This window comes from Loxodonta africana, chromosome X, assembly GCF_030014295.1.
Source record: "Loxodonta africana isolate mLoxAfr1 chromosome X, mLoxAfr1.hap2, whole genome shotgun sequence".
Taxonomy (NCBI): Eukaryota; Metazoa; Chordata; class Mammalia; order Proboscidea; family Elephantidae; genus Loxodonta; species Loxodonta africana.
In genome coordinates this window covers 96,991,851-97,019,322 of record NC_087369.1, presented here as the reverse complement: position 1 = coordinate 97,019,322, position 27,472 = coordinate 96,991,851, and the positions used below count along the sequence as shown (strand labels likewise).

The 27,472-nt window shown below is 35.4% G+C and overlaps 1 protein-coding gene across 1 annotated transcript in view; it reads left to right on the top strand.

The window, feature by feature from the left end:
• HDX (highly divergent homeobox) overlaps positions 1 to 26,563 on the top strand; it is a 135,619-nt gene extending 109,056 nt beyond the window's left edge. The window contains exons 6-9 of the mRNA XM_003412703.4: positions 8,486 to 8,565; positions 11,853 to 11,936; positions 21,114 to 21,236; positions 25,478 to 26,563. Of these exons, the coding sequence (XP_003412751.1) occupies positions 8,486 to 8,565; positions 11,853 to 11,936; positions 21,114 to 21,236; positions 25,478 to 25,603 (413 nt within the window). The 3' untranslated portion in view covers positions 25,604 to 26,563. The remainder of the gene's footprint in view (positions 1 to 8,485; positions 8,566 to 11,852; positions 11,937 to 21,113; positions 21,237 to 25,477) is intronic.
• The last annotated feature ends 909 nt before the right edge of the window (positions 26,564 to 27,472 follow it).

Genomic DNA, 27,472 nt, shown 5'->3' with positions numbered 1-27,472 from the left:
CAAAAATTAGAAAAAATAGACAAAATCATGGAAAATACACACAAAATCTGGGAAAACAGACAGAACAATGGAAGAATTAAGGAAAATAATACAGGAACAAAAGGTAAAAATAAACAAACAACTAGAAATCATACAAAAACAACAATTAGAAACCCAAAAGATAAAAAGCCTTCAGAAATGGACAGTGCAATAGAAGGCTTTAGAGCTAATTTGAAACAATGGAAGGCAGGATCAGAGAAATTGAAGACAAATACATGGATACCACTTTGTCTGAAGAAAAACAGAGAAACAAAGAAAAATGAAGAAATCATGAGAATCGTGTGAGATACAATCAAAAGCAAAAATTTATATGTGATCAGAGCTCCAGAACAGAGGAGAAACTGAAAAACACACAGAGGATCACTGAAGATTTGCTGACAGAAAATTTCCCTAATATCATGAAAGATGAAAAGCTCACCATCCAAGAAGCTCAACAAAACTCATATAAGATAGACCCCAAAAGAAAATCATCAAGACATATCATAATCACATTCGCTAAAACCACCAAAGACAAAGAAAGAATTCCAAGAGCAGCTCAAGAAAAAAAAAAAAGTCACATAAAAAGGGGAAACAATAAGACTAAGCTCTGATTATTCAGCAGAAACCATGCTGGCAATAAGGCAATGGGATGACGTATATAAAACATTGAAAGGAAAAAAATGCCAACCGAGAATAATATATCCTGCAAAACTTTAGTTCAAATATGATGGCGAAATTAGGGCATTTCCAGATAAACAGAAATTAAGGTAATACGTAAAAACCAAACCAAACTCACAAGACTTACTAAAGCGCATCCTTCAGTTAAAGAACCAACAAAATCAGACAACAACCTGACTCTAAGACACAGAACAGAATCAGCCAGATACCAACCTAGATAATGAACTCTCAAGAACCAAACAAAACTAAAAGATTTACTTCAGGGAACCAGAGAGGTCAATCTGTAAATGACAACAAAGTCAAAATAAAGATACAAGAGGGAATAAACAGTGTATGTAAAGAACTTATCAATGGAGAGGAAGTTAAGGCAATATCAAATAATAAAATACTGGTGTGAACTTAGGGAGATATGAATAAATTTCAAGGTAATCACAAAGAGGGTTAACGAACCTACTCATCAAAATAAAGAAGAAAAACATAGAGTCTCATTAAACCCAAAATCTATAAAAATGAAAGAAAGAAAGAAACAAACAAAAAAGTCCCAAACAAAAAGAATTCAGCACAGGAAAGTAAGAGGAACAAAGAAAACGTCAGCACCACAAAAAAAAAAAAAAAAAAAGCACTACAAAATGACAGCAATAAACTCACACCTATCAATAACCACACTGAACATCAATGGCTTAAATGCATCCGTGAAGAGACAGAGAGTGCCAGAATGGACAAAAAAAAAAAAAGACCCATCAATATGGTGTCCACAAGAGACACACCTTACAAACAAAAATATAAATAAATTAAAAATCAAAGGATTGAAAAAATATGTATCAAGCAAACAGCAACATAAAAAGAGCTGGAATGGCAATACTAATCTCAGATAAAATAGACTTTAAAACAAAATCCAGCAAAAAAGACAAGGAAGGACATAATATGATGATGAAAGGGATAATCTACCATGAGGACAGAACCACAATAAATGTCTGTGCACCCAATGACAGTGCTCCAAAATACAAAAAACACACTCTAAAAGCAATGAATTGAGAAATTGGAAATTCCACAAACATAATAGGAGACTTCAGCACACCATTCTTGGTAAAGAACAGAATATCTAGAAAGAAACTCAACAAACATATAGAAGATCTAAAGGCCACAATCAACCAACTTGACCTCATAGACATATACAGAACACTCCACCCAACAGAAGAAAAGTATATATTCGTTTCCAATGCACATGGAACATTCTTCAGAATAGACCACATCTTAGGCCACAAAGCAACTCTCAACAAAATCTAAAACACTGAGATAATATGAAGCATCTTCTCTGATTACAATGCCATCAAAGCAGAAATCAATAATAGGAAGAGCAAGGGAAAAAAAATCAAATATATGGAAACTGAATAACACCTTCCTTAAAAACCATTGGGTAATAGAAGAAATCAAAGATAGAGTCAAAAAATTCTTAGAATCAAATGAAAATGAAAAACATCACACCAAAACCTTTGGGACAAAGCAAAGGCAGTGCTCTGAGGTCAATTCATAACAATAGAAGCACATATCAAAAAAGAAGAAAGGCACAAAATCAAAATATTAGCTATAAAACATGAACTGATAGAAAAAGAAAGACAACAGCAAAAGAAGCCCACAGCCACCAGAAGAAAGAAAATAATAAAGATCAGAGCAGAAATAAGTGAAATAGAGTACAGAAAAGCAATAGAAAGAATCAACAAAACCAAAAGTTGGTTATCTAAAAGAATCAACAAAATGAACAATCCATTAACGAAACTGACAAAAGAAAAATAGGAGAGCGTGCAAATAACCCAAAAGAAGAAATGAAATGAGGATCATTGTAACAGACCCAGCTGAAATAAAAAGGATCATAACAGAGTGCTATGAAAAACTATACTTTGACAAATTTGAAAAACTACAGGAAATGGACAAATTTCTACAAACACACTACCTACCTAAACTAACACAAACTGAGGATGAAAATCTGAACAGAACCATAGCACAGAAGAGATTAAAAATGTAATTAAAAAAAATCCCAACAAAAAAAGAGCCCAGATGCCTTCACTGGAGAATTCTACCAAACATTCAGAGAAGTGCTTGCACCAGTCCTACTCCGACTATTTCAGAGCATAGAAATCGAAGAGTTACTTACAAATTCAGTCTATGAAGCCAGCAGAACCCTGATACCAAAACCAGGCAAAGACACCACAAAAAAAGAAAATTACAGACCAGTATCTCTCATGAATATAGATGCAAAAGTTCCCAATAAAGTTCTAGCCAATAGAATGCTATATCATATTAAAAAAATATACCATGACCAAGTGGGATTCATACCAGTAATGCAAGGGTGGTTCAACATTAGAAAATCGTTCAACCTAATCCACCACTTAAATCAAACAAAAGAAAAGAATCACATGATCATCTCAATCAATCCAGAAAAGGCATTTGATAAAGTCCAACACCAATTCCTGATAAAAACTCTCAATAACATAAGTATAGAGGGGACATTCCTCAACATAATAAGGGGCATCTATACAAAACCAACAGCCAACATCATTCTTAATGTAGAGAAGCTGAAAGCATTTCCCCTGAGAATACGAACTAGGCAAGAAAGTCCTTTATCACCACTCCTATTTAACATTGTGCTGGAGGTCCTAGCTAGATCAACAAGGAAAGAAAAAGAAATAAAGGGCACCCAAATTGGCAATGAAGAAGTAAAACTGTCCCTATTTGTGGATATGTTACTGTACAGAGAGAACCCAAAAGACTTCACAAGAAAATTACTAGAACTAATAGATTCAGCAGAGTAGAGAATACAAGATAAACATACAAAAATCTGTTGGATTCCTATATACCAATAAAGACAACTAAAAAAAAAGAAAAAAGGAAGGCAACACCATTTATAGTGTCCCCTGAAAAAATAAAATACTAAGGAATAAATCTAACCAGGGGCCTACAACTTATACAAAGAAAACTACAAAGCACTACTGCAAGAAACCAAAAAGAGACCTACATAAATGGAAAAACATACCATGCTCATGGATCAGTAGACTCAACATTGTGAAAATGTCGGTTGTACCCAAAGCGATCTACAAATACAATGCAATCCTGATCCAAATAACAACAGCATCTTTTACGAGATGGAAAAAATAATTATTAACTTTATATGGAAAGGGAAAAGGCCCTGGATAAGTAAAGCACTGTTGAAGAAGAAGAATAAAGTAGAAGAGCTAGCATTACCTGACTGCAGAACCTATTACACAGCTATGGTAGTCAAAACAGCCTGGTATTGGTACAACGACAGACACACTGACCAATGGAACAGAATTGAGAACCCAGATGTAAATCCATCTACTTTGGTCACCTGATCTTCAATAAAGGCCCAAAGTACATTAACTGGGGGAAAGAAAGTCTTTTTTAATAAATGGTGCTGGCAAAAATGGATGTCTATCTGTAAAAAAAAAAAAAAAAACATGAAACAAGACCCATACCTCACACCATACACAAAAACAAATTCAAAATGGATCAAAGACCTAAATATAAAACCAAATAGTATAAAGATCATAGAAGGAAAAATAGAGTTAACGACAGAGGCCCTAATGCATGACATAAATTGGGTGAAATTGGGTAGAAACCATAAATAACAATACACAAACGCCAGAAGATAAGCTATATAACTGGGATCTTCTGAAAATTAAAGACTCATACTCATCAAAAGACTTCACCCAAAGAGTAAAAGAGAACCTACAGACTAGAAAAAAAATTTTGGCTATGACAAATCCGACAAATGCGTAATCTCTAATTTTTAGGAAAAGTCAACAATTCTACAACAAAAAGCCAAATAATTGAATTAAAAAATGGGCAAAGGATATGAATAGGCACGTCACCAAAGAAGACATTCAGGCTGCTAACAGACACATGAGGAATTGCTGGTGATGGCTAGCCATTAGAGAAATGTGAATCAAAACTACAATGAGATACCATCTCTTCCTGACATTATTGCCACCAATCCGAAAACAGAAAATAACAAATTTTGAAGAGGCTGCAGGGAGATTGGAACTCTTATGCGCTGCTGGTGGGAATGTAAAAAGGTAAAACCATTTTGGAAAATGGTATGGTGCTTCCTTAAAAAGCTAGAAATAAAAAGACCATACCATCCAGCAATCCCAGTCCCAGAAATATATCCTAGAGAAATAAGAGCTGTCACACGAACAGACATATGCACACCCGTGTTCATTGCAGCATTATTCACAATAGCAAAAAGATGGAAACAACTTAAGTGCCCATCAGCAGATGAACAGATAAACAAACTATGGTGTATACACAGCGTGCAGTGATAAAGAACAACGATGACTTGGCAAAACATCTCACAATATGGGTGAATCTGGAGGGCATTATGTTGAATGAAATAAGTCAATCACAAAAGAAAAAAATCTGTATGAGATCACTATTATAAAAAGTCATGAAAAGGTTTACGCACAGAAAGAAACAATCTTTGCTGGTCACGGGGGAAGGGAGGAGTGTGGAGGGAAAAATTAGGGTAACTTTGGTGAAGGGTAAGATAGTACACAATACTGGGGAATCAGCACAACTTGACCAAGGCAAGGTCATGGAAGCTCCAGACTCCCTGAGGGATCAAATTGCTGGGCTTAGGGCTGGGGACCATGGTCTCAGGGGACTTCTAGCTCAATTGGCATAACAGTTTATAAAGAAAATGTTCTGCATCCTACTTTGGTGAGTAGCATCTGGGGTCTTAAAAGCTTTCACGCAGCCATCTAAGATACTCCACTGGTCCCAACCTGTTTGGAGCAAGAAAGAATGAAGAAAACCAAAGGCACAAGGGAAAGAGTAGTCCAAAGGACTAATAGGCCACAACTATCACAGCCTCCACCAGACTGAGTCGAGCACAAATAGATGATGCCCAACTACCGCCACCAACTGCCCTGACAGAGATCACAACAGAGGGTCCCGGACAGAGCTGGAGAAAAATGTAGAACAAAATTCTAACTCACAGAAAAAGCCCAGACTTACTGGTCTGACAGACACTGGAGAAATCCCAAAAGTATGGTCCCTGGACACCCTTTTAGCTAAGTACTGAAGTTACTCCTGAGGTTCACCCTTTAGCCAAAGATTGGACAGGCCCATAAAAAAAAGGAGACTAAATGGGCACTACAGCCAAGGGGTAAGGACGAGAAAACAGGAGGGGACAGGAAACCAAGACAAGAAGGGGAGAGTGTAGATATGTCGTAGGGTTGTTAACCAATGTCAGAAAACAATACGTGTAGTAATTGTTTAATGAGAAACTAATTTGCTCTGTAAACCTTCATCTAAAGCACAATAAAAAAAAATGGAAAAAGTAAATAAAATGTGACAGTCATAAAAAAATAAATAAAGCAAGCTGTCACTTTCAGGACTAAGGTGCACCTGACCCTTACCTGGTATTTTCAATCACCTCAGATGCATGTGAAAACTGGACAATGAATAAGGAACCCCAAAGAAGAATTGGTGCCTTTGAATTATGGTGTTGCTGAAGAATATTGAATACACCATGGACTGCCAGAAGAATGAACAGGTCTGTCTTGGAAGAAGTACAACCAGAATGCCCCTTAGAATCAAGGATGGGGCAACTTCATCTCCATACTTTGGACATGTTATCAGGAGGGACCAGCCCCTGGAGGACATCATGCTTGGTAAAGCAGAGGGTCAGCGAAAGAGAGGAAGCCCTTCAACGAGATGGATTGTCACGGTGGCTGCAACAATGGGCTCAATCACAGCAATGATTGTGAGGATGACACAGGACCAGGCAGTGTTCCCTTCTGTTGTACATAGGGTGGCTACTGAGTCAGAACCAACTCAATGGCACTTAACAACAACATACAGTGCCCTCTGAGTTTTCAGTCATTAATAATTCTACTCATTCGTTCACTTTCCAACTAGCAGAGCTGCTGTTCTTGAGAAATACGTAGACAGAATAACAATGCTTAGCTTTCGAACTTTCAACTAATGTTGAAGCTATCTGTAAGCAAAAGAAAAAATTCCTTATTCAACTGTATTACTTCACACACTTTTATTTTAGAAATCCTCTAAAATTGATTTAAGTCCTCTAAGATAATCACGCCATGCACGAATGTATAGCTACTAAAGAAGAACTGTATACAAGGTTATGAACAAGTGACAACAGGAATATAAGGCAAATCTATAAATAATGGTATTAGTAATGATCTTGATTATGCACAATGTAACCCATATTCTGAGGCCACCAGTGCCAGCTCTTGCAGCTAAACCAAATGACAGTTTACTCTCCCTTTATTTCATTTAGTTGTTCATTACATAGGATTTGAAATACCTGTGATCTGGAATTTCTAAATAGTGAATAAAGTTTCCTCTGTCTAGAAACCTTTCTTTTTCAAAAATTTGAATTTATAGAGGACTTTGCATTAAAACTCTGGTAAAGTTTCTCTGAATATCTTAAACTCTAATTATCTATGTGCTCTTATGTGAGTTCCTGGATCACCATGTTTTTCTCCTAATCATCCCATACAAGGCATACTCCTGTATGTCTTTCTGTGGGAAGGAATGGAGTGGTAAAAATGTTGGTGGGGCTGATAAATATTTTTTTGTGCTGCTCTCTAACGTGAAGAAAAATGTTGATTACCAAGGGGCCAAGAATTTCTACTACTATTTCTCCAAATAATCTCCGCGGCATGACTGTGTAGAGAGAAAAAGAGACAAACATTGTTGCCCTGTTTTTCTAAGGGGCGGGAGTGGGGATCATCTAAAAGAGAGGGGATTATGCGTTTAGATACCCTTTGTGGTGAACCAGCTACATTCTGTAGCTCAGCAAAAGGAGAGCTTTATCGTAGACTACTCTCTGAATTAATCTCTTTCTATTTTAATTTAGAATATTGAATTTTCAGAATATTGTATTTTGATCATACAAGGAATATATGTTCATTGTAGGAAGTACTGAAAAATGCAATGAAAAAATAGAAAGAATACTATGACTCAGTGATACCCATTCTTAAAATAGAGGCGGAAGATATTTTTGCCAGTGTTTTCTCTTTTCATATAAAAGATGTTTATGACTCTTTACAAAATTGGAAATGTACTGTGTTTATAGTTTTATATCCTGTACTTTAGAATTTTTTATCACTTTTATCTTATTACAATGAGCAATACATTGCAATAAACAAAAAGAAGTAAATAAGAATAATAATAAATAAGTAAAAATGAAGAAAAATGAAGAGCACCTGTAATCCCATCCAGAGATAATACTGCTGTTTTGGTGTAAATACTGCCAGCTGTTTTTTCCTCCAGGAAAATTTACACTCTTTTTCTTTCACAAAATTAAGATCACGGTGCACCTACATAGTAGGTTTTGTAACCTTCATTATTTCACTTACCAACAGATCATGAATATTTTTCTGGTTATTAACAAGTCTTTTACTTCCTTCTTAGTGGGCTCATATTATTCTATCGTAGGGATAGGTCCTAAATCATTTCTTCAGTCTTCCACTGTTAAGCATATAGGTTTATATGCTTTCTTTCTCTCTCTCTGTGTCTTTCTTTCTATTATAAACAGTACAGTGGTGACCATCCCTGTATTTACACACACTCATGATTATTTCCTTAGGATACACTGTATAAAAACTGGAATTATGCCTTAAAGCATCATGAAGTGAATTTGCCACTTTTGCAATAGAGAAATTATTTACATGCTCTTGGAAAAGAAAATCTCAATAAAGTTTTGAGAAATGAAAAATGAATTCACTGTTTTTTCTTTCTATAGAAGAGTCCAACGAAGTTGTTCCAAACGAGGCAGGGGCTCATAAGGAGGAGGACCACCATGCAGCATCTGGAGATAATGTGGTATGTACATTTTGAAATTCTTTCCTCATTACATGATGGACTTTCAAGGATGTGTTTCCAGTTGGTGACAATATCAGCATTGTCAGAGTAAAGTCCTGCTCCACTTCACAAACCAAAACAGACTTGTTAGCAATGAAATTGTATATCTTTGAGGGCTTAATAAATGAAATTTAAAATGCCTTCATTTGTACCTCAAAATTTTTTTATCTAGAAGATTTGAAAATATAAAAACCTAGTACTTAGTACACGTATGACATTTTATACATAACAAGTTATTTTTCTTCAGCACTCTTTAGCCAAGAGCACATTTCTTGTCATTTGACAGATGGCAGAATTAAAACCGAGTTTAGCCTGAGATTATGAAGGAAGCTTTTGTTAGTTCTGAGACTTAGATCCAAGGATTTGTGACTCTGGGTTTTCCATTCAGACCATACCTATCTATACTGTATGGAACTTTTCTTCTTTCTAGTTAAATTGGACTCCTTTAGTTATCTTAAAAATTGCAATAAAAGGGAAAGATACTATTAGGACGCTGAATAGCAAGCAGAGGCAGGCTGCGTGTGGATTAAATTGGGTTTTACGCATATATAAATATTTTTGGTAAATAGAGAACATTTTCTAAGCAGCTGTTTAACAGCATCTATTTATATTCTGAAAACCCTGGTGGCGTAGTGGTTAAACAAAAGGTTAGCAGTTCGAATCCACCAGGATCTCCTTGGAAACCCTATGGGGCAGTTCTACTCTGTCCTATAGGGTCTCTATGAGTTGAAATCAATGGACCGCAATGGGTTTGGCTTTTGGTTCTGTTTATTTATATTCTGACCCCATCAAGTAGTGCAGAAATCATCATGGTATTAAACTAAAGTCAGACATAAAGAAAAATGCAATTGTGCTTCTGTTTTCACTTTTGTATCAGTGCTTTGTGCCTGATTGCAATCTTCAAAATATGACCTCTGTAATGGATTTTTCTGTTACAATGTGGCTGTGATTTCAAAATTTACCCTGGCTTCTACTACAAACATTATGCATTTGACACTATAATCCTGCCACATCTCCTTAATAAAAGTTAAGCATATCAAATAGTTTTGTTCTTTTTGTTAAACATCAACAATATATAAATATTTTCCAATGCTGAATATAGTTTGAGATTGCATTTACTGATTTCAGTCCTGGTTTATGTCAATGCCTGACCCTGAATATTAAATCCAACAGGTATATAGAAAAACAAGCTTTTGTTTTGAAGCACAATCATATTTTCATCAGGTAGCTAGTAATGATTATTTTCCACCATTATGAATTGTGCTAATGTTCTTAAATTTTGCCAAGTAATAATCTCCATTACAGATTTGAGTTATACTGTTCAAGGAATATACGATAATTTACAAATTGAAACCTGTCCCTTTAAAGACATGCTCATTTTTAGCCTGAATTTCTCTGCATTGAATCTCTCCTGGGTCAGACACTGGAAGATAATGAATGAAGTCATGGCATGAGCTGACTCACAGCCACTTAGGCACCTAATTTTTCAAGAACAATTGATTTTCAGAGACAAAACTCCAAACTTTCAAAGGTGGATCTCCTCTGCTTATAACTTTTGAGTGCCCTCAGTGCCCCCAAATATTCATGGATGACAAAGCACACAGTCATATAAGACTTATTTATATCCACAAATTTGTGCAGTGGCCCGTGGTACCTTCCTTCCTGCATTGCCTAGCTCTCTTTTCCTAAAACCAATACAAATAATTAAAGAATCTTTTAAAAAATAAAGAAGAAACAAAAAAGTATCAAATTTGAGGTCCACTGAGAGCCAAAATGGTTAAGTCCCTAGTTTATAGTGATTATAATAGAAAAGAAAACAAACATTGAATTCATTTCCGGGCAGCAATAGAAAGCAATTTCATTGCAACTTTCTTCCTGACTTAGAAGTCTCCAGGTCACAAACCCCATAATAGTATTGTGTGCGTGACAAAATCTAGCGTAGCTTTTCTCTTTGTAAAAAAATTTTGGGGGTTGATAGAATTTAGATGTTCAAAGGTTTTGGGGTTTTTTTGTCTTTTTTTTAAAATGTGTTTTCATATGCAAAAGAGAAATATTTAGGGCTGATTTTATTAATGTCTCTTTATGTTTTAGGTTTTTTGGCTTTTTTTAATTTTTTTATGGTTAGAGAACTTACTTTGTCCCTATAGCTGGAGCATATTGGTAATTTTTTCTATCAGCACTAAGCAGTTTTGTTCATTCTTTCAACACGCATTTAATTAGTACCTACTGTGTGCAAGATGGGAAACCCTGGTGGCATAGTGGTTAAGAACTATGACTGCTAACCAAAAGGTCGGCAGTTCGAATCCACCATGTGCTCCTTGGAAATCCTATGGGACAGTTATACTCTGTCTTATAGGGTCACTATGAGTCACAATCAACTCAATGGCAATGGGTTTTGGTGTGCAAGATACTGTACAAACAATGCTGTAGATTTCATACCTCAATTCTAAAGCTCAGGGCAGTTTGCTGGCTCGCTCTATCTGTGTCGTTGTCACCTTCCAGTGAAAGAAACAAATCACCATGCAATTTTCATCGTTGTAAAAAAAAAAATTTTATCATAGATCTCTGCTTTTGCTTGTCCAGCTAATGGAGTATAACAAATATGTGACGTTTTAAAAATTTGTATTTGACTTTGGAATACATGCCATATGTTGACATTTTGCATCAGAAGTTGAAAAGAGGATGTGGGGACTTTAAAAAGAAAGCTCTTTCTATCAATTAGAAATGTTTACCATTGCCGTGTGGTTGATTCCCACTCATAGCAACCCTATAGGACAGAGTAGAATCACCCCATAGAGTTTCCAAGGAGCACCTGGTGGATTTGAACTGCCGACCTTTTGGTTAGCAGCTGTAGCACTTAACCACTAAGCCACCAGAGTTTCCACCATTGAACTAGACTTCCCTTACAGGAAATGAGTTCACTGTCACTGAAGGGTGCTATTTAAGCAGAGTTTGACTGCCTATTTTTTTCAGGGATTTTGTGAAAGGTATTTTTCTATTTTAGATAGTATTAAAGTGATTTTCTATTTACTAAACATTCATCAATTAAAGGTAGAGAGAGGTGACTCAGGTGCATACTGGGTGTACCACTGAAGAGTCAGTCCATTATCAGAATTTATTTCAGACAACCTAAAGTGGGTAACCCCAAAACGATAACTAAACATAGAATATATACGTTCTATACATTGTTGAATGTACTGATAATTATCTGATATATATTTATCAAAACTTTCCTACTTGTGTTACAGAAAATAGAAATTATTGATGATGAAGAAAGTGACATGATAAGTAATTCTGAAGTGGAACAAGTGAATTCTCTCTTGGATTACAAGGTAAAAGTAATTTCAAATACTGAATTCATTAAGAGAAAGCATTAAATGAGACAGACTTTTACAGCACCTATATGTTATCCCCCCCCTTTTTAAATTTTATTGTGTTTTAGGTGAAAGTTTACAATGCAAATTAGATTCTCATTCAAAAATTTATGCACAAATTATTTTGTGACATTGGTTGCAATATCCACAATACATTAGCACTCCCCCCCTTTCCCTTTCCACCCCAGGTTCTCCATGTCCGTTTGTCCAGTTTTCCTGTCCCTTTCGGCCTTCTCATCTTTGCTTTTGGGCAGATATTGTCCATTTGGTCTCCTGTACTTGATTGAACTAAGAAACACGTTCCTCATGTGTTATTGTTTGTTTTATAAGACTGTCTCATCTTTAGCTGAAAGGGAGACTTTGGTAGTGGCTCAGTTCTGAGTTAGCAGAGTGTCCAGTGGCCATAGTCTCAGGGGTTACTCTAGTCTCTGTTGGACCAGTTAAAAGTCTATTTTTTGGGTTTTTTTTTTTTTTGTGTGCGAATTTGAATCTTGTTCTACATTTTTCTCCTGCTCTGTCTAGGACCCTCTATTCTGATCCTGTCAGTGATCAGTAGTGGTAGCTGGGCACCATCTAGTTCTTCTGGAATCAGGCTGGCGGAGGCTGCGGTTCATGTGGTCCATTAGTCCTTTGGTTTAATATTTTCCTTTTGTCTTTGGTTTTATTTTTTCTCCTTTGCTCCAATGGGATGGGACCAACAGATGCATCCTAGATGGCCACTCTCAAGCTTTTAAGACCCCAGACACTATTCACCAAAATAGGATGTAGAACATTTTCTTTATGAACTATGTTATGCCAAGTGACATAGATGTCCCCTGAGACCATGTTCCCCAGCCCTGAACCCCAGTAACTTGGTCCTTCAAGGTGTTTGGATGTGTCTGGGAAGCTTCTATGACTTTGCCTTGGTCAAGTTGTACTGACTTCCTATATGTTGTGTGTTGTCTTTCCCATCACCAAAGTTAATACTTATATGCTATCTAGTTAGTGACTTGCTGTCCTAACCCCTCCCTTCCTTCATGCCTCTAGATCCTTTCTCTCAGGCATCTTGGAAATGAGTCAGCATGAAGGGTATTTTAATTAATGCTGGCTGGTTTAGTGTCTCTGGCTTTAAATAAAGAGTTTGCAGAGAGAGAATAGTCATTGATGATGTTCGGCAAGGCAGGCAATGAATAGTAGTTGTTAATGTGCGATTTGTGGTAAAGCTTTTTTAAAGCCAATGTTTATTTAAATCATAGTGAAAGGGGAGATTTTTTTTTCCTCCGGTGGCCCTTGATAATTTTATATTGAATTGTAACTTGTTTTAAAGACCAAATTATTATTTATATGATAATATATCTGTGCTAGGAGAAGTTTAAAAACAATCCCCCAAGCAAATGCAGAATGAATATGAATAGAGATGACCTTTTCTTAATGTCACTTGTTACTGGATTGAAAGGCTTACTTTGACTGTATGTCATACATAATTTTGTTTTTATTAAATGCAGACATAAGCTGCCTGTATGTCAGTATGTTTTCTGCGTATATGTGTATATAATGTTCCTTTGCTAATCAGTATCTTATCTTACTGGGTAACTTTGGGGCCTTCTGAGATTTTGGGCAAATGACCATTCTGAAAGTTTTTTTCTAGGAATATCACCAGTGTTCAGAGACTAGTAATCTTAAGATATTAAGAGAAAATTGTATTTAATTAGAAAAGACAACAGCTGTCATTTTCTCAAAAATCTCTTCAGCTTTACTATACATGAAAGTTATATCATTAAATAAATTCTGTTTACCAACTATTTATAACATGTCAGGCTTTAAAATGTTGGACATTGGAAACACAGAAGGAAATTATCCTTTGAAATTTATTTCCTAAGTAGTCAAAGGAAACCCTGGTTGCTAACCAAAAGGTCGGCAGTTCGAATCCACCAGGCACTCCTTGGAAACTATGAGGCAGTTCTACTCTGTCCTGTAGGGTTGCAATGAACTGGAATTGACTCAACAGCGACGGGCTTGGTTTTTTTTTTTTTTTAAGTGGGCAAAGAGAACAATACGATCTTGTGTTTAAACTGTATTTCCAACTAACAGAATTACAAAGTTGTTGATTCTGAAGTACAAAAGATCAAACTCATCTCTCTTACATGGTCATATAATATTTCTAAAAGCCCAATTCAGGATTAAAATGGCTGTGCAAGCCACTATTTGGCACAGACTATGGAAACTACAGATGAGAAGTCTGGATTGCACAGCTGTTAAGTCTGTTTCATTAAACACTCTGAAACAGGTCAGGTAGAGTTGATCCCAGGGCTCAGAGGATTCTTTCCAGGACATCTTTCCTCTGGAGTGTCAGCCTACTTGAAAAGGTTTGGAGCTGAAGAGCAGAGCAGAGCAGAGTGTCCAATTCAGCAATGTTAATTAACGTTTTTATTGAACTCTAAAGAATATTTAATGATCTAACATTTTACATTATGATAAATACTGTGGGAACAAGGGGTCCTTCATTACCCATTAGGGATGTCTTTCATAACACATTATCATCTTAAGTAAACATTTCTTTAACTCTCAAAAATCAGTTTCTATATACAAAACATATCTTTTTATAATCATTATTTAAAATGTTTCAGATCACCTCATTTATGAGCTTTGTTAATTTAGATCTAAAGTAAAGCTAAATGAAACCTCATACAGCCGTTCTCTTTGCTGGTTTCAGGATGTTGATTTAAAACAGCCTTATCAGTTTAGAAATTTAATCTATTTTCAGGGAAAATTGTCACACTCTATTTGTATTAATAGTGTTTCTTCAATGCTAATGTGAGTGTTGCTTGTTTTTGGATGAAAATCACTTTGTTGGTTTCTTAATTATATTAATCATAAGCTTTTTGAAGGCAGAAATTTATCTTATTCATCTTCACATTGCCTGGCTTAGAGCCCCACACATAGGTGTTCAGGAACTAGTTACTGAGTGGGTGAATAAGTAAATAATTTTATATAAATGAACACTTACATTTATATAAAATCATTTATATAAAGTGTTCATTTATATAAAATCAATTAAGGTCAGGAGTTGAATCATTATAAATTATTCTTTCCCACACTGAATTAAACCATCTCTTGTTATTCTTGGGTTTCATTATAGTCAACTGAAAGAATGTTTCTCAGTTACATTTGATAATTATTACTTGGAGCAAATAGTTAACGCCCTCAGCTGCTAACAGAATGGTTCATGTCCACCCACAGGTGCCTTAGAAGAAAGGCCTGGTGACCTACTTCTGAAAAAATTGACCATTGAAAACTCTATGGTGCACAGTTCTACTTTGACATAGATGAGGTCGCTAAGAGTCAGAATTGACAGCAGCTAGTTTGGTTTGTCTTTTTTTTTTTTTTACCATCAATATTCAGTTTGGTCATCAGGGAGTTACTCATTCAGATATATCTCCTAATCTAAAATGCTTATAAAACAAGTTGATGGGCTCAGTCCACAAGGCCTGAGTCACTATATCATAAAATAACACCTCAGGCTTGGCAGCCATTAATAGTCTGCTCAGAGATCAAATCTCCAGTCCACTTGGAACCATGAGCTCTCCCTCCAATCTTATTAGAGAAGTATGGACAAAGCTTACTGGGAATGTAGGGAGGATTTTAACAAGAAAAATGAGCTGTATCTCCTTTTGAGATATCCAGTTACCAATGTTATCTTACTGGTTCCTCTCACAAGAATTCCATTTACTTAGGAAAATCTCTAAAGTACACATAAACTACTGCCTGCGATCTAGGAAATGTGTAATATTCTTATAAAAAGCTCAAAGAAGAAAATGTCTGAAATACTAAATTATCTTAAAGCTGTTTATGTTTTTCAAACATTCCATAAATACTGAGGAGGGGGAATATTTGCATGAAGAATTAGAGAGGTGCATACCAAAAGATGTTTCATGACTTTTGCAAATATGAATTAATGTTTTAAAAGTGTTCCTAATGGATTGTGAGTGCAGCTCAGAAGGACTCTGCATTCAAACTAGACACTGCTATAATGATGATAAATAGCTCTTGTATTCAAAAAGGCTTCTTGGTCAGCACTTTGCTAATATTACTGTTCTGACAATGAATGCTAATAAAGAACAAAAACTTAAAATTAGTAGAATTTAGTATGGCAGGAGCATGTTGAATTTTATTACAATGTTTGCTTGCAATTTAGATTGTTATAGAGTGTTTCCGGATAAGTAATTCAGCTTGCACAAATGATTCACTTGGTATTAAATGGTCTGAAAAGGAAGCATTTTAACTAGATAAATTTTTAACTGAACTGATAAAATAAATGATGCAGTAAACATATTCATGGATTGAATTTGATTAATACAACAGCACTCTCAATTGAGACAACAAAAATACCCATAGAATTAACTAATTTTAATGTATTCTTATGCAGCTTTTTTGAACAAACACTATTAAAGGTCCTGCTATGCTCTTTGAGACCAGTTCTCCAGCTGCAGAAAATACTCAGCTCTTTTTCTTTTCTCTTTTTGGCAAAGGACGGGCTAGTCTGTTTTTTTTTTTTTAATCACGTGTATTGATATACAATTTCCATACAATAAAATTTACCTCTTTACCAGAATGACCACCATGACAGGGAACACAATGGAGAGTCCCTGACGGAGCAGGAGAAAAGTGGAGTGCAGAACTCAAATTCTAGTAAACAGATCAGACCTAATGGTCTGACTGAGACTGGAGGAACCCCAGAAGACATGGCCCCGGGACTCTCTGCTATCCCAGAACTAAAACCCTTCCTGAAGCTGACTCTTCAGACAAAGAATAGACTGGACCATAAGACATAAAATGATACTCGTGAAGAGCGTGCTTCTTAGTTCAAGTAGATACGCAAGACTAAACGGGCAGCTCCTGTCCAAAAGCGAGATGAGAGGGCAGAAAGGGACAGGAGCTGGTTGAATGGACACGAAAAATCCGGGGTGGAAAGGAGTGTGCTGTCATATTATAGGGATGGCAACTAGGGTCACATAACAATGTGTGTGTAAATTTTTATATGAGAAACTAACTTGAGCTGTAAACTTTTGCCTAATGCACAATAAAAAAAAACTACCTCTTTAAGTATACAATTAGATGAGTTCTGACAAACACCCACAGTTGTGTAATCACCATCACAACTTGTTTATTCCCATTCATCTGGTGATGAATACTTGGATTGTTTATGGTTTGGGATATTATGAATAAATCTGTAATTAATATTTTCATATAAGTCTTTTTGTTGACATACATTTTCATTTTCTCTTGGGTAAATGCCTCAGAGTAGAACTTCTGAATCACACAATAAGAAAAAGCATGTTTAATTAGGTTAGCAGTTGGAATCCACCAGCTACTCTTCGGAAACCCTATGGAGCACAGTCCTACTCTGTCCTATAGGGTCGCTATGAGTCAGAATTGACTCAACGGCACCTGGTTTGGTTTTGAGGGGGTTTTAGGACAGTTGCTCCACACTCTCACTAGCAGTTGGTATTGCCAGTCTTTTTAACTTTAGCTATTGTAGTATGTTAGTATTAAGTATGTCCCTGGATAGCACAAACCGTTAAGCACTAGAATTCTAGCCAAAAGGTTGGCAGTTTGAAGCCACCTGAGACAGGCCTCGTGATCTGCTTCAAAAGGTCACAGCCATGAAAACCCTGTGGAACAGTTCTACTATGCACACATGGGATGACCATGAGTTGGAATTGACTCAACTGCAGCTAACAACAACAGTGTTAGCATCTCATTGTGCTTTTAATTTGTATTTCTCCAGGGACTACTGATATTGAGCATGAAATGTGCTTATTGGCCATTCATTTAATACCTTTTTTGATGAAGTGTGTGTCCAAATATGTGTTCGTTTTTTATCTGGCTGCTTGCCTTAATATTGAGTTGTAAGAGTTCTTTATGTATTCTGCATACAAGTCCTTTATCAGACATGTACTTTGTAAATATTTTCTTCTAATATGTCACTTTTTTTTTTATTCTCTTGACTGTTTTTTTTTCCTTCTTTTTTCTTTTTTCTCTTATTTTATCCCGGAAACATCTTTGCTTTTGGTCCAGTCCAATTGAGCTGACCTTCCATGTATTGAGTGTTGTCTTTCCCTTCACCTAAAGCAGTTCTTATCTACTGATTAATCAATAAAAAACCCTCTCCCAGCCTCCCTCCCTCCCCCCCTCGTAACCACAAAAGTATGTGTTCTTCTCAGGTTTACTATTTCTCAAGATCTTATAATAGTGGTCTTATACAATATTTGTCCTTTTGCCTCTGACTCATTTCGCTCAGCATAATGCCTTCCAGGTTCCTCCATGTTATGAAATGTTTCAGAGATTCGTCACTGTTCTTTATCGATGCGTAGTATTCCATTGTGTGAATATACCACAATTTATTTACCCATTCATCCGTTGATGGACACCTTGGTTGCTTCCAACTTTTTGCTATTGTAAACAGAGCTGCAATAAACATGGGTGTGCATATATCTGTTTGTGTGAAGGCTCTTGTATCTCTCGGGTATATTCCCAGGAGTGGGATTTCTGGGTTGTATGGTAGTTCTATTTCTAACTGTTTAAGATAACGCCAGATAGATTTCCAAAGTGGTTGTACCATTTTACATTCCCACCAGCAGTGTATGAGAGTTCCAATCTCTCCGCAGCCTCTCCAACATTTATTATTTTGTGTTTTTTGGATTAATGCCAGCCTTGCTGGTGTGAGATGGAATCTCATCGTAGTTTTAAGTTGCTTTTCTCTAATGGCTAATGATCGAGAGCATTTTCTCATGTATCTGTTAGCTGCCTGAATATCTTCTTTAGTGAAATGTGTGTTCATATCCTTTGCCCACTTCTTGATTGGGTTGTTTGTCTTTTTGTGGTTGAGTTTTGACAGAATCGTATAGATTTTAGAGATCAGGCGCTGGTTGGAGATGTCATAGCTGAAAATTCTTTCCCAATCTGTAGGTGGTCTTTTTACTCTTTTGGTGAAGTCTTTAGATGAGCATAGGTGTTTGATTTTTAGGAGCTCCCAGTTATCGGGTTTCTCTTCATCATTTTTGGTAATGTTTTGTATTCTGTTTATACCTTGTATTAGGGCTCCTAGGGTTGTCCCAATTTTTTCTTCCATGATCTTTATCGTTTTAGTCTTTATATTTAGGTCTTTGATCCACTTGGAGTTAGTTTTTGTGCATGGTGTGAGGTATGGGTCCTGTTTCATTCTTTTGCAAATGGATATCCAGTTATGCCAGCACCATTTGTTAAAAAGGCTATCTTTTCCCCAATTAATTGACACTGGTCCTTTGTCAAATATCAGCTGCTCATACGTGGATGGATCTATGTCTGGGTTCTAAATTCTGTTCCATTGGTCTATGTGTCTGTTGTTGTACCAATACCAGGCTGTTTTGACTACTGTGGCTGTATAATAGGTTCTGAAGTCAGGTAAGGTGAGGCCTCCCACTTTCTTCTTCTTTTTCAGTAGTGCTTTGCTTATCCGGGGCTTCTTTCCCTTCCATATGAAATTGGTGATTTGTTTCTCTATCCCCTTAAAATATGACATTGGAATTTGGATCGGAAGTGCGTTAAATGTATAGATGGCTTTTGGTAGAATAGACATTTTTACTATGTTAAGTCTTCCTATCCATGAGCAAGGTATCTTTTTCCACTTAAGTATGTCCTTTTGAATTTCTTGTAGTAGAGCTTTGTAGTTTTTTTTGTATAGGTCTTTTACATCCTTGGTAAGATTTATTCCTAAGTATCTTATCTTCTTGGGGGCTACTGTGAATGGTATTGATTTGGTTATTTCCTCTTTGGTGTTCTTTTTGTTGATGTAGAGGAATCCAAGTGATTTTTGTATGTTTATTTTATAACCTGAGACTCTGCCAAACTCTTCTATTATTTTCAGTAGTTTTCTGGATTGACAGTGTTTTTTGAAGATAAAAACTTTTACTTTTTTTGTTCTTTTGCTTGTTTTTCATTTTCTTTCTTTTAAGGCTCATGCTTTTTGTGTCCTAAGTAAGAAATCTTTGCCTAACTCAAGGTCACAAAGATTTACTCCTTTATTTTCCTCCAGAAGTTTTAGTTTTTACATTTAGGTCCATGCCCCATTTCTTGTTAAATTTTCTGTATGGTGTGAGGTAAGGGTCAATATGTTTTCTTTCTTCCTTTTTTTTTTTTTTGCATATGAATTTACAATTGTTCCACCACTGTTCGTTGAAAGACTATCCTTTGTCCATTGAATTACCTCAGCTCCTTTGTCAAAATTCAATTGACCATGTTTGTGTGGCTCTATTTCTGGGCTCTTTATTCTATCCCATTGATCTATATGTCTACCCTTATGCCAACACTACACTGTCTGATTACTGTAGATTTATAGTGAGTCTTTTCAGAGCATGTTAACACCCATTATCTTATTTGAGCCTTATAACCTTCAAAGCCAATCTTGCCAAGGATTACTAGTATTATCTCCATCTTATTGATGAGCAGAGGCACAGAAAAGTTAATTGGCCTGTCCAAACTTACAGTTACTTATCAGTAGACCTGGCACTAGAACACCCCTAAATCCTAGTCCAGTTTTCTTTTACTACTCAACTAACAAAAATAGTGAAGAGACTGGGTCTCAAATTAGTGGTACCTTTGGAGATATTTTCTGAAAACAGGCTCCTACATAATGAGAGGGAACAACACAAACTGTTTAAGACAGTCTTAGTAATAATTTCAGCATAAGATAATAGCAATTTCAGTTCCCAGTATTTGATTTTATGAATGGTACATTCAGCATTACTAAATCTACCATTGCTCTTTATTTGGGGTTAAATGGGCTCTGCCCAGTCTTAATCCTAATCAATGGGCTAATTAGATTTGATATAGGAGGGGACTTTCTAAGAAGGAACTGTTTCTAGGTTTTTCTCTTACTGGAATTTATTTTATTGGATATTTGACCTTGTAAATTGTTTTCTATTGGTGACTTGCTTAAAAGGCAGCCTTTGAGTAGGAACATAATTTCCTTCTGTGCTTTTTATTCTTTTAAACTAAAGATTTATTTTCTTCATTGTCGCTTTAATTGGATTGCTCTTTAGAATTTTTTGTGCATCAAACCTGTGCAGTCCTAGGTTTACATAGCATAATTATATTGTTCGATATTTTCTCCTTCAGAATGAAGAAGTCAGATTCATTGAAAATGAGCTAGAAATTCAAAAGCAAAAATATTTTAAACTTCAGACTTTTGTTAGAAGCTTGATACTGGCTATGAAAGCTGACGATAAGGAACAACAACAGGTAGGTCCCGGGAGAGACTAGTAAACTACACTGCATCACGTTGTAAAGTGACATGTCACAGTTTCGTTCTTCATATTTTTTTCATTTTTGTACTTCTTTGCAAATTTCATTGTTGCTTGGCATGGAGAAAGTATTTTGTGACTTTCTTTATACAGTTTTCTTGAGAGTAGACACTCAGATTTTGTGTGCAGCTGTGGTGGGAAATCAGAATAATTGATTAATATGCTTTGTTAATTCCAGGTTAACTTTTAAGTAGGGAAAAAATAATTTTTAAATTAATTTCAAAGAAAGAAACTCCTGAAAATGTTCACAGAGACAGGGCTAGCCTAACTGGGAAGGCACATATTTTGGGACGTTTTGTGCATGAGAGAAATGAGGCAGATGCCTCTTTTTCTGGGTTTCATTTACTGTCCAGCCCAAACTAGAGTTCGTAAGTGTATGGATACCTTCCATTCCATGACATGTTGCTCCTCACTAAGAAAATATGAAATTGCTTTTGTGAAATTGTTTGTGACCACAATGAGTAACATTTATTTTTCTCAATTTACGTGAGGTATTCTATTCTTCTACTCCAAAGATGAAATGTAATGTTTCCTGTTTGTCTCTGGATTTTTTTTAAAAGTAATTCTTTCCAACTTTTGTTTTCTTTCTCATATTTTCATGTGGAATCTGTATAATAATTTATTAAGCTTGCTAAAAATAATTGTATTAAATGTTTCACTTAATATTAAGTGATACCAAATTTGCCTCTGAGTTGTATACCACCATGCTGATTCTCTGTTAGGAAGTTCCATATGACTATATGAGACACAAGTGACCATTATTTAGGAAGCAGCCACAGAGGATTTTATTCAGTAAGAAATCTCAGAAGTATAAAAATTCATCCTTTATATCCAAGCAAGACTTCACATAACCCATCTCAGACATCTCTAGGAGAAAAGATTAGAGTCCAAACTTCTAACAATTCTCCTTTTTTAAAAGATAAAAAGTCTTTTTATATATTTTACTGAAATGTTGAATCACAAATTTAAACTAAAATAATTTACTCATGAGGCTCAAACCAACATGTACGTTATGCGTCCAGTTTCATGAATTTTGTTATCTCCCCCGTACAGACACCCCAAGACTGTAGCCCTCAGTTACCTTTGCCAAATTTTTATGCACATTGCTTTATTATATGAATTATGCATATTCCATGACATATTGAAAATGTGTTTGTTTTTTCGAAATTTTAACTACGTATTTTAAATGAATAACAGTGGTAGTCGTGAACATGGTCCCAAAGGTGCTGTAAATTTTAAATAACTATGAAAAAACAAAATTAGATCCAATCATGGAATAACTTGGAGTGTGGTCAGGTACTCAAAACTCTTAGTATGGTTTTGAATTCAGAGTTACAGAACCAGCTAAACAGCAGTTACGCATGGGTCTTGACATCTAGGAGTAGCACACAGACTCCATTTTATTCTCTGATTCTAACCTCATCCCTGGCTTGGTTCTTTTCCCAAGACCACTAATGAATAAGAAAAGGAACTAATATGATTTTACTTTTCTTCTCTTATAATTTTACTCTGATAAAAGACTAACGAGCTAAGATATGGACAAAAATTTGGCTGAAAGAAAAAGTAAGACAAAATAGTACTGAGTGTCATAGCCTATATTATAAACATCCAAATAGGAACTCCTGATTTTCATAGTTGAGATTGATCATAATAGATTTCAAAATATACTCAGTCACTAATAATAGTCTACAAAAGTTATCCATATGATCTCTTAAACTGCTGATCTTTAAGCTTTGAGATACTTAGAGGTTTATTTCTGGAAGGAATTAATTTTTACTCTACCTAATAAAAGGGAACCATCACACCATCCATTTCTCATTTAAAAAATTATTTTTCCATTAATCTTGATTTAAGGAAGTTAAGTGGGGTGAGTGATATACACAATATTTTGCCCCAATGAAGTAGTACAAGGTTTAAAAAAAATAACTGAAATATTAGATTACCCAAAGGTTTTTTTTTTTTTTAATCAATAGCCATTTTAAAATCAAATAATGTTGGCAGCCCTGTACTAAGTCATCGGTTGTGTTCTTCCTTCCCCTGGCAATTCTTTATGAGATCCTAGCTGGGTAAATTGCCTTTGTTCACTTTGCAAGAATAATAAGAATGATTAATCTTATGGAATTTGGCATTCATACCCTAGGGCATAGAGTAAGTGTTATTGAAACTGATGACATATTTGGGAAATACTTTAATCTCTTGGGAATAGTGGCACTAGATTGGATTCTGAAGATAGTTATCATTGATGAAGAACCTGTAATTTTAAAAGAAGTTAATTGTGCTCACTTTATTAAATCTATGAAGAAAGGCAGTTCCATAAGTTGACATATTCCAAAGATTTTCTCAGTGGGCGAATATTGCAATCCAGTAAGATATGGAAAAGAAAAATTTTGAAGCAGACTTCATGCACTAATAATGTACCTATATTGTCTACGATATTAAAGTTTTATATTTTTATACACTAATTTTAATCAGTCAACTACATGTGATGTACATGTAAAAAATATGTAATGCATGAAAAAAACAAATAATAGTGCTTCCCTGATTTGAAGGTCTTCCTACTAGAATTTAGAATATCGTTAATTCTCTTCATCCACTTGACTTTCCAAGACTCTAAGCAAATGTTGCAGTGAGTGTCAATTGGAACACTTTCCTGGAGATCTGCTTCCAAAAGGTCACAACCTTGAAAACCTTGTGGAAAGCCCTTCTACTCTACAACACACGAGGTTGCCATGAGTGAGAATAGACTCAACAGCAACTGGTTTGGGGTTTTTTTGTCATTGTTTTATTCGCAATTGTAATGTGAACTAAATTCAGCGATGTATTTTACATAAATTGTGATCAGCCAGTTTAAGCAAAGTCTTTGTTGTACGTGGTCTGGGTTAGTGGTAAACCACTATTCTAAAAGAAAATGGCTTTATGTCCTATTACTGCAAGCCAGTGCCTTAGAAAACATGTAGCACCTTGCTGCGTAAATGCTCTCAATTTCAGCAAGAAGTTTAGATTTTTTTAATTGTATAAAATAAATAACAGTTTTTCTCCCAGATACGAATTAGTTTGCATTTACACAGCCCACCAAAAAGGAGGACGTTTTTAATCTTGCCCCTGTGCTACAGGCAAAAAGTATAGGATTTGTAGTTGTCACTTCTTTTATTAAAGAGAATAATAGAATACTTCCTTATTTCGACAGTGGATTTCACATCGCCTCCAACATGCCTGGTCTTTCTGTTGCTTAACTGGCTTGTAGTGAGCTTTCATTTGTTCCTGTTCCCTAGGTCCTTGTCTACCACAATCCCCAAAGTCCACACTACAAGTAATGCTGTCTGAAAATTGCTAACATATGCTACATTATTTTTAGCATTGGAAGCAGCAAATCATTTAGCTCATAATGTCTTATGGTCAAGTAGGCATCAGCACTGTCAGGCATGGAAAGCTTGATTAATCATTTATTTCTATAGCATGGATACATGTTCTAAACTCCAGATGAAACAATTAGACCATGGCAAAACATTGTTCACAGTTCTTGGTTTATCCTAATTCCTCCCGCAGAGAAATAAGCAATTCTCTAGATCCACCATTACAACAGCTAGAGTCACTGGTTCAGCTGTGCCTGGTAGGTGTTTGGCCTCCTGTAGATATGGACATAGCCTAAGGAAAGAAAGAAAAAAAATCGCTTGATCTTTTCAAGTTGTTAAATTTTAGTCTAAAGTAGAATAGCTGCTAAATTCATTTTCTCACTGAAAAAAATAGTCTTTTGTGAAATGAAATGTATTTTTCTCTAAAGGAGAGCATAACTGGGCAGGAATATTTTAATCAGGAAAATATTTTTAAAGCCTTTAGCAGTTATCAGTGAATACTCAAAACTAGTTTGAAAATCACTTACCTCAAATACTTCGTTCAGAATAGTTGCTCATTTTCCCTCCCTATTTCTCCTTTTTCCAGGGTACCACTCTACATAATCCACACCCTCAATATCTAGTGTTTTGTTACTTCTTTAATACATATGAAGAATTTTTTTTTCTTTTAGATAAGATATTGTATAAGATCCTGAAAGAAAAACAGTTCTTTCTACAAATCCTTAAGAATAAATCAAAATGAGAGGATTTCAACTTATAGCATAAAATTGGGGGAAAAAAATCTATCCACATACTAATCTAGAAAAAATTGATTTTTCTGACTCAGGCACTGCTGTCAGATTTACCTCCTGAATTAGAAGAGATGGATTTCAATCATGCCTCGCCGGAGCCTGATGATACCTCATTCAGTGTGTCTTCTTTATCAGAAAAAAATGCCTCAGACAGTTTGTGATTTGAAGGGGGGGATATATGATACAGCCTTTTGGCCGCCTAACAGGTGTGCATTTCAAGATAACTGCATTCTATTGCCCTATATTCTTCAGTTGGAAAAACATATTGTATGAAACAGACATATTCTGTGAAGGATGGACAAGAGTAATGGCTACAATGTATAGTGCAAAAAATGTATGTGAAATTTAAAAACATTGAGAGTTTTTTTTCCAAATCAATGGAACTCTAGGGAAAATTCTATTAATTTTGAGCAGTTCAGGTATGAAGTGTATAATATCTAATTTCTAAAAGATTTTTGTTTGGTTTTATAGAAGAATGTTAGTTTTAGCAATAGTTTTGACCAGAGACACAAAAATAAAGATATTTCAATGTACTTATCAAGTTGCTAAAACTCGGTTAGCCTTGTTTTTGTAGCCATTATATCTTCTTTCTTCCTCTCCTTTTGCTGTCATCCACATACACATTTACTCAGGAAAACAAATTGAAAACAAAACTAAAAAATTATTTAACCTGGACAAGCTCTGGGATCTATTTTTCAATTCCTATGAGAGTTTGACTTAAGCTAATAATTGAAAACTTAAATAACTACTAGTATGTAATTGTAAATTGTTGGTATTCTTCCATTATCTAATCTAAATATTTGGGGGGGCACAGTGGAAAATTAATTAACCAATATAGAGTCAAATAAATTATTAAATGTACAGAAACAAAAACATAAGCGTTGTAAAAGATTAGTCTTAATGGGAATTCTTCACTGCTGCAAATGACAAATATTGATAAGATTCACATTCTGTTAGTAAATCTGTGTAACTGAGTTATATGAAGTTTTGCACAAATAGTATGTTTATCACCATCCCCATAATATTTTTTCAGTTTTACATTTTATGAATCAGGAAGTCAAGGTAAGCCACTGAGATTTTTTATTATCTAGTCACTCAGCTTTGCCACAAAATTTACCTCATTTTCATGTGTGGCCTGTACAGAGCCATCAGCCAAGGATGATATCCAAAAAGATTTATACTGCTTTGGTTGTAAATCAGAGTCCTCTGAATTTCTTGAATACTATTTTATGACTACACACCTAAAGTGGGCTTGTTACTCAGTTGTTCTGTTAGTAGGTACCAGATGGCAACACACTGTAGACAATTCTTTGCAGATCTTCCCTTCCGGGATACCAGATGGCATTACCAAGACCCGTAGAAGAGAAAATGCCAGTTTTTCCCTGAGCTCACAGTGTCATATTGGCAGTGTGGAATTGTGTTGCATGGTTAAATAATTATCTATACCTAAAAGATTAATGAAGTAGGTAGATGGCTGTTTGGGCCATTTTTAAATCAAGTTTCTTTTTAAGGTATTTCTGTAATTTGTGATTAAAACCAATTTTGATCTTGGAATTCACAGATACAAACTTCTGAATGCGGAAAGGTAGTCATGAATTTTTTGTTTGTTTTTAACATCAACTTGTCTTTATCCCTGAAATGCCCCCTCCCTCAAAATCAATAGACAGGGTTCATCAATGGTCCTCCATTTTGTCAACTACTTGTTTGACTGAACATTGCTGCCATGTTACTGCTATGGTTCCTTTATTAGCAGAAATATTTCAGTGGTGAAGTATGCTCCCTTTAGCTGAGAGCCATTTGGTTATTTGCAAACAATGTTTAGTATTCCTTGCTGACAAGTCAAATTCCAGTCAAAGAGCACTGAGTAACAGAACCTCAGATAAATTAAATTTAAATTTATCACTTCACACCAATTCTTCCATGAGGTAAAGAAAAAAATAGTGCCCATTATATACAGCAAATTTAGAAGCCATTTCTTAAGTTAGCATGAACAGATTTCAGGTCTTCTAGTCTCTCCTGTTGTTTCCTTT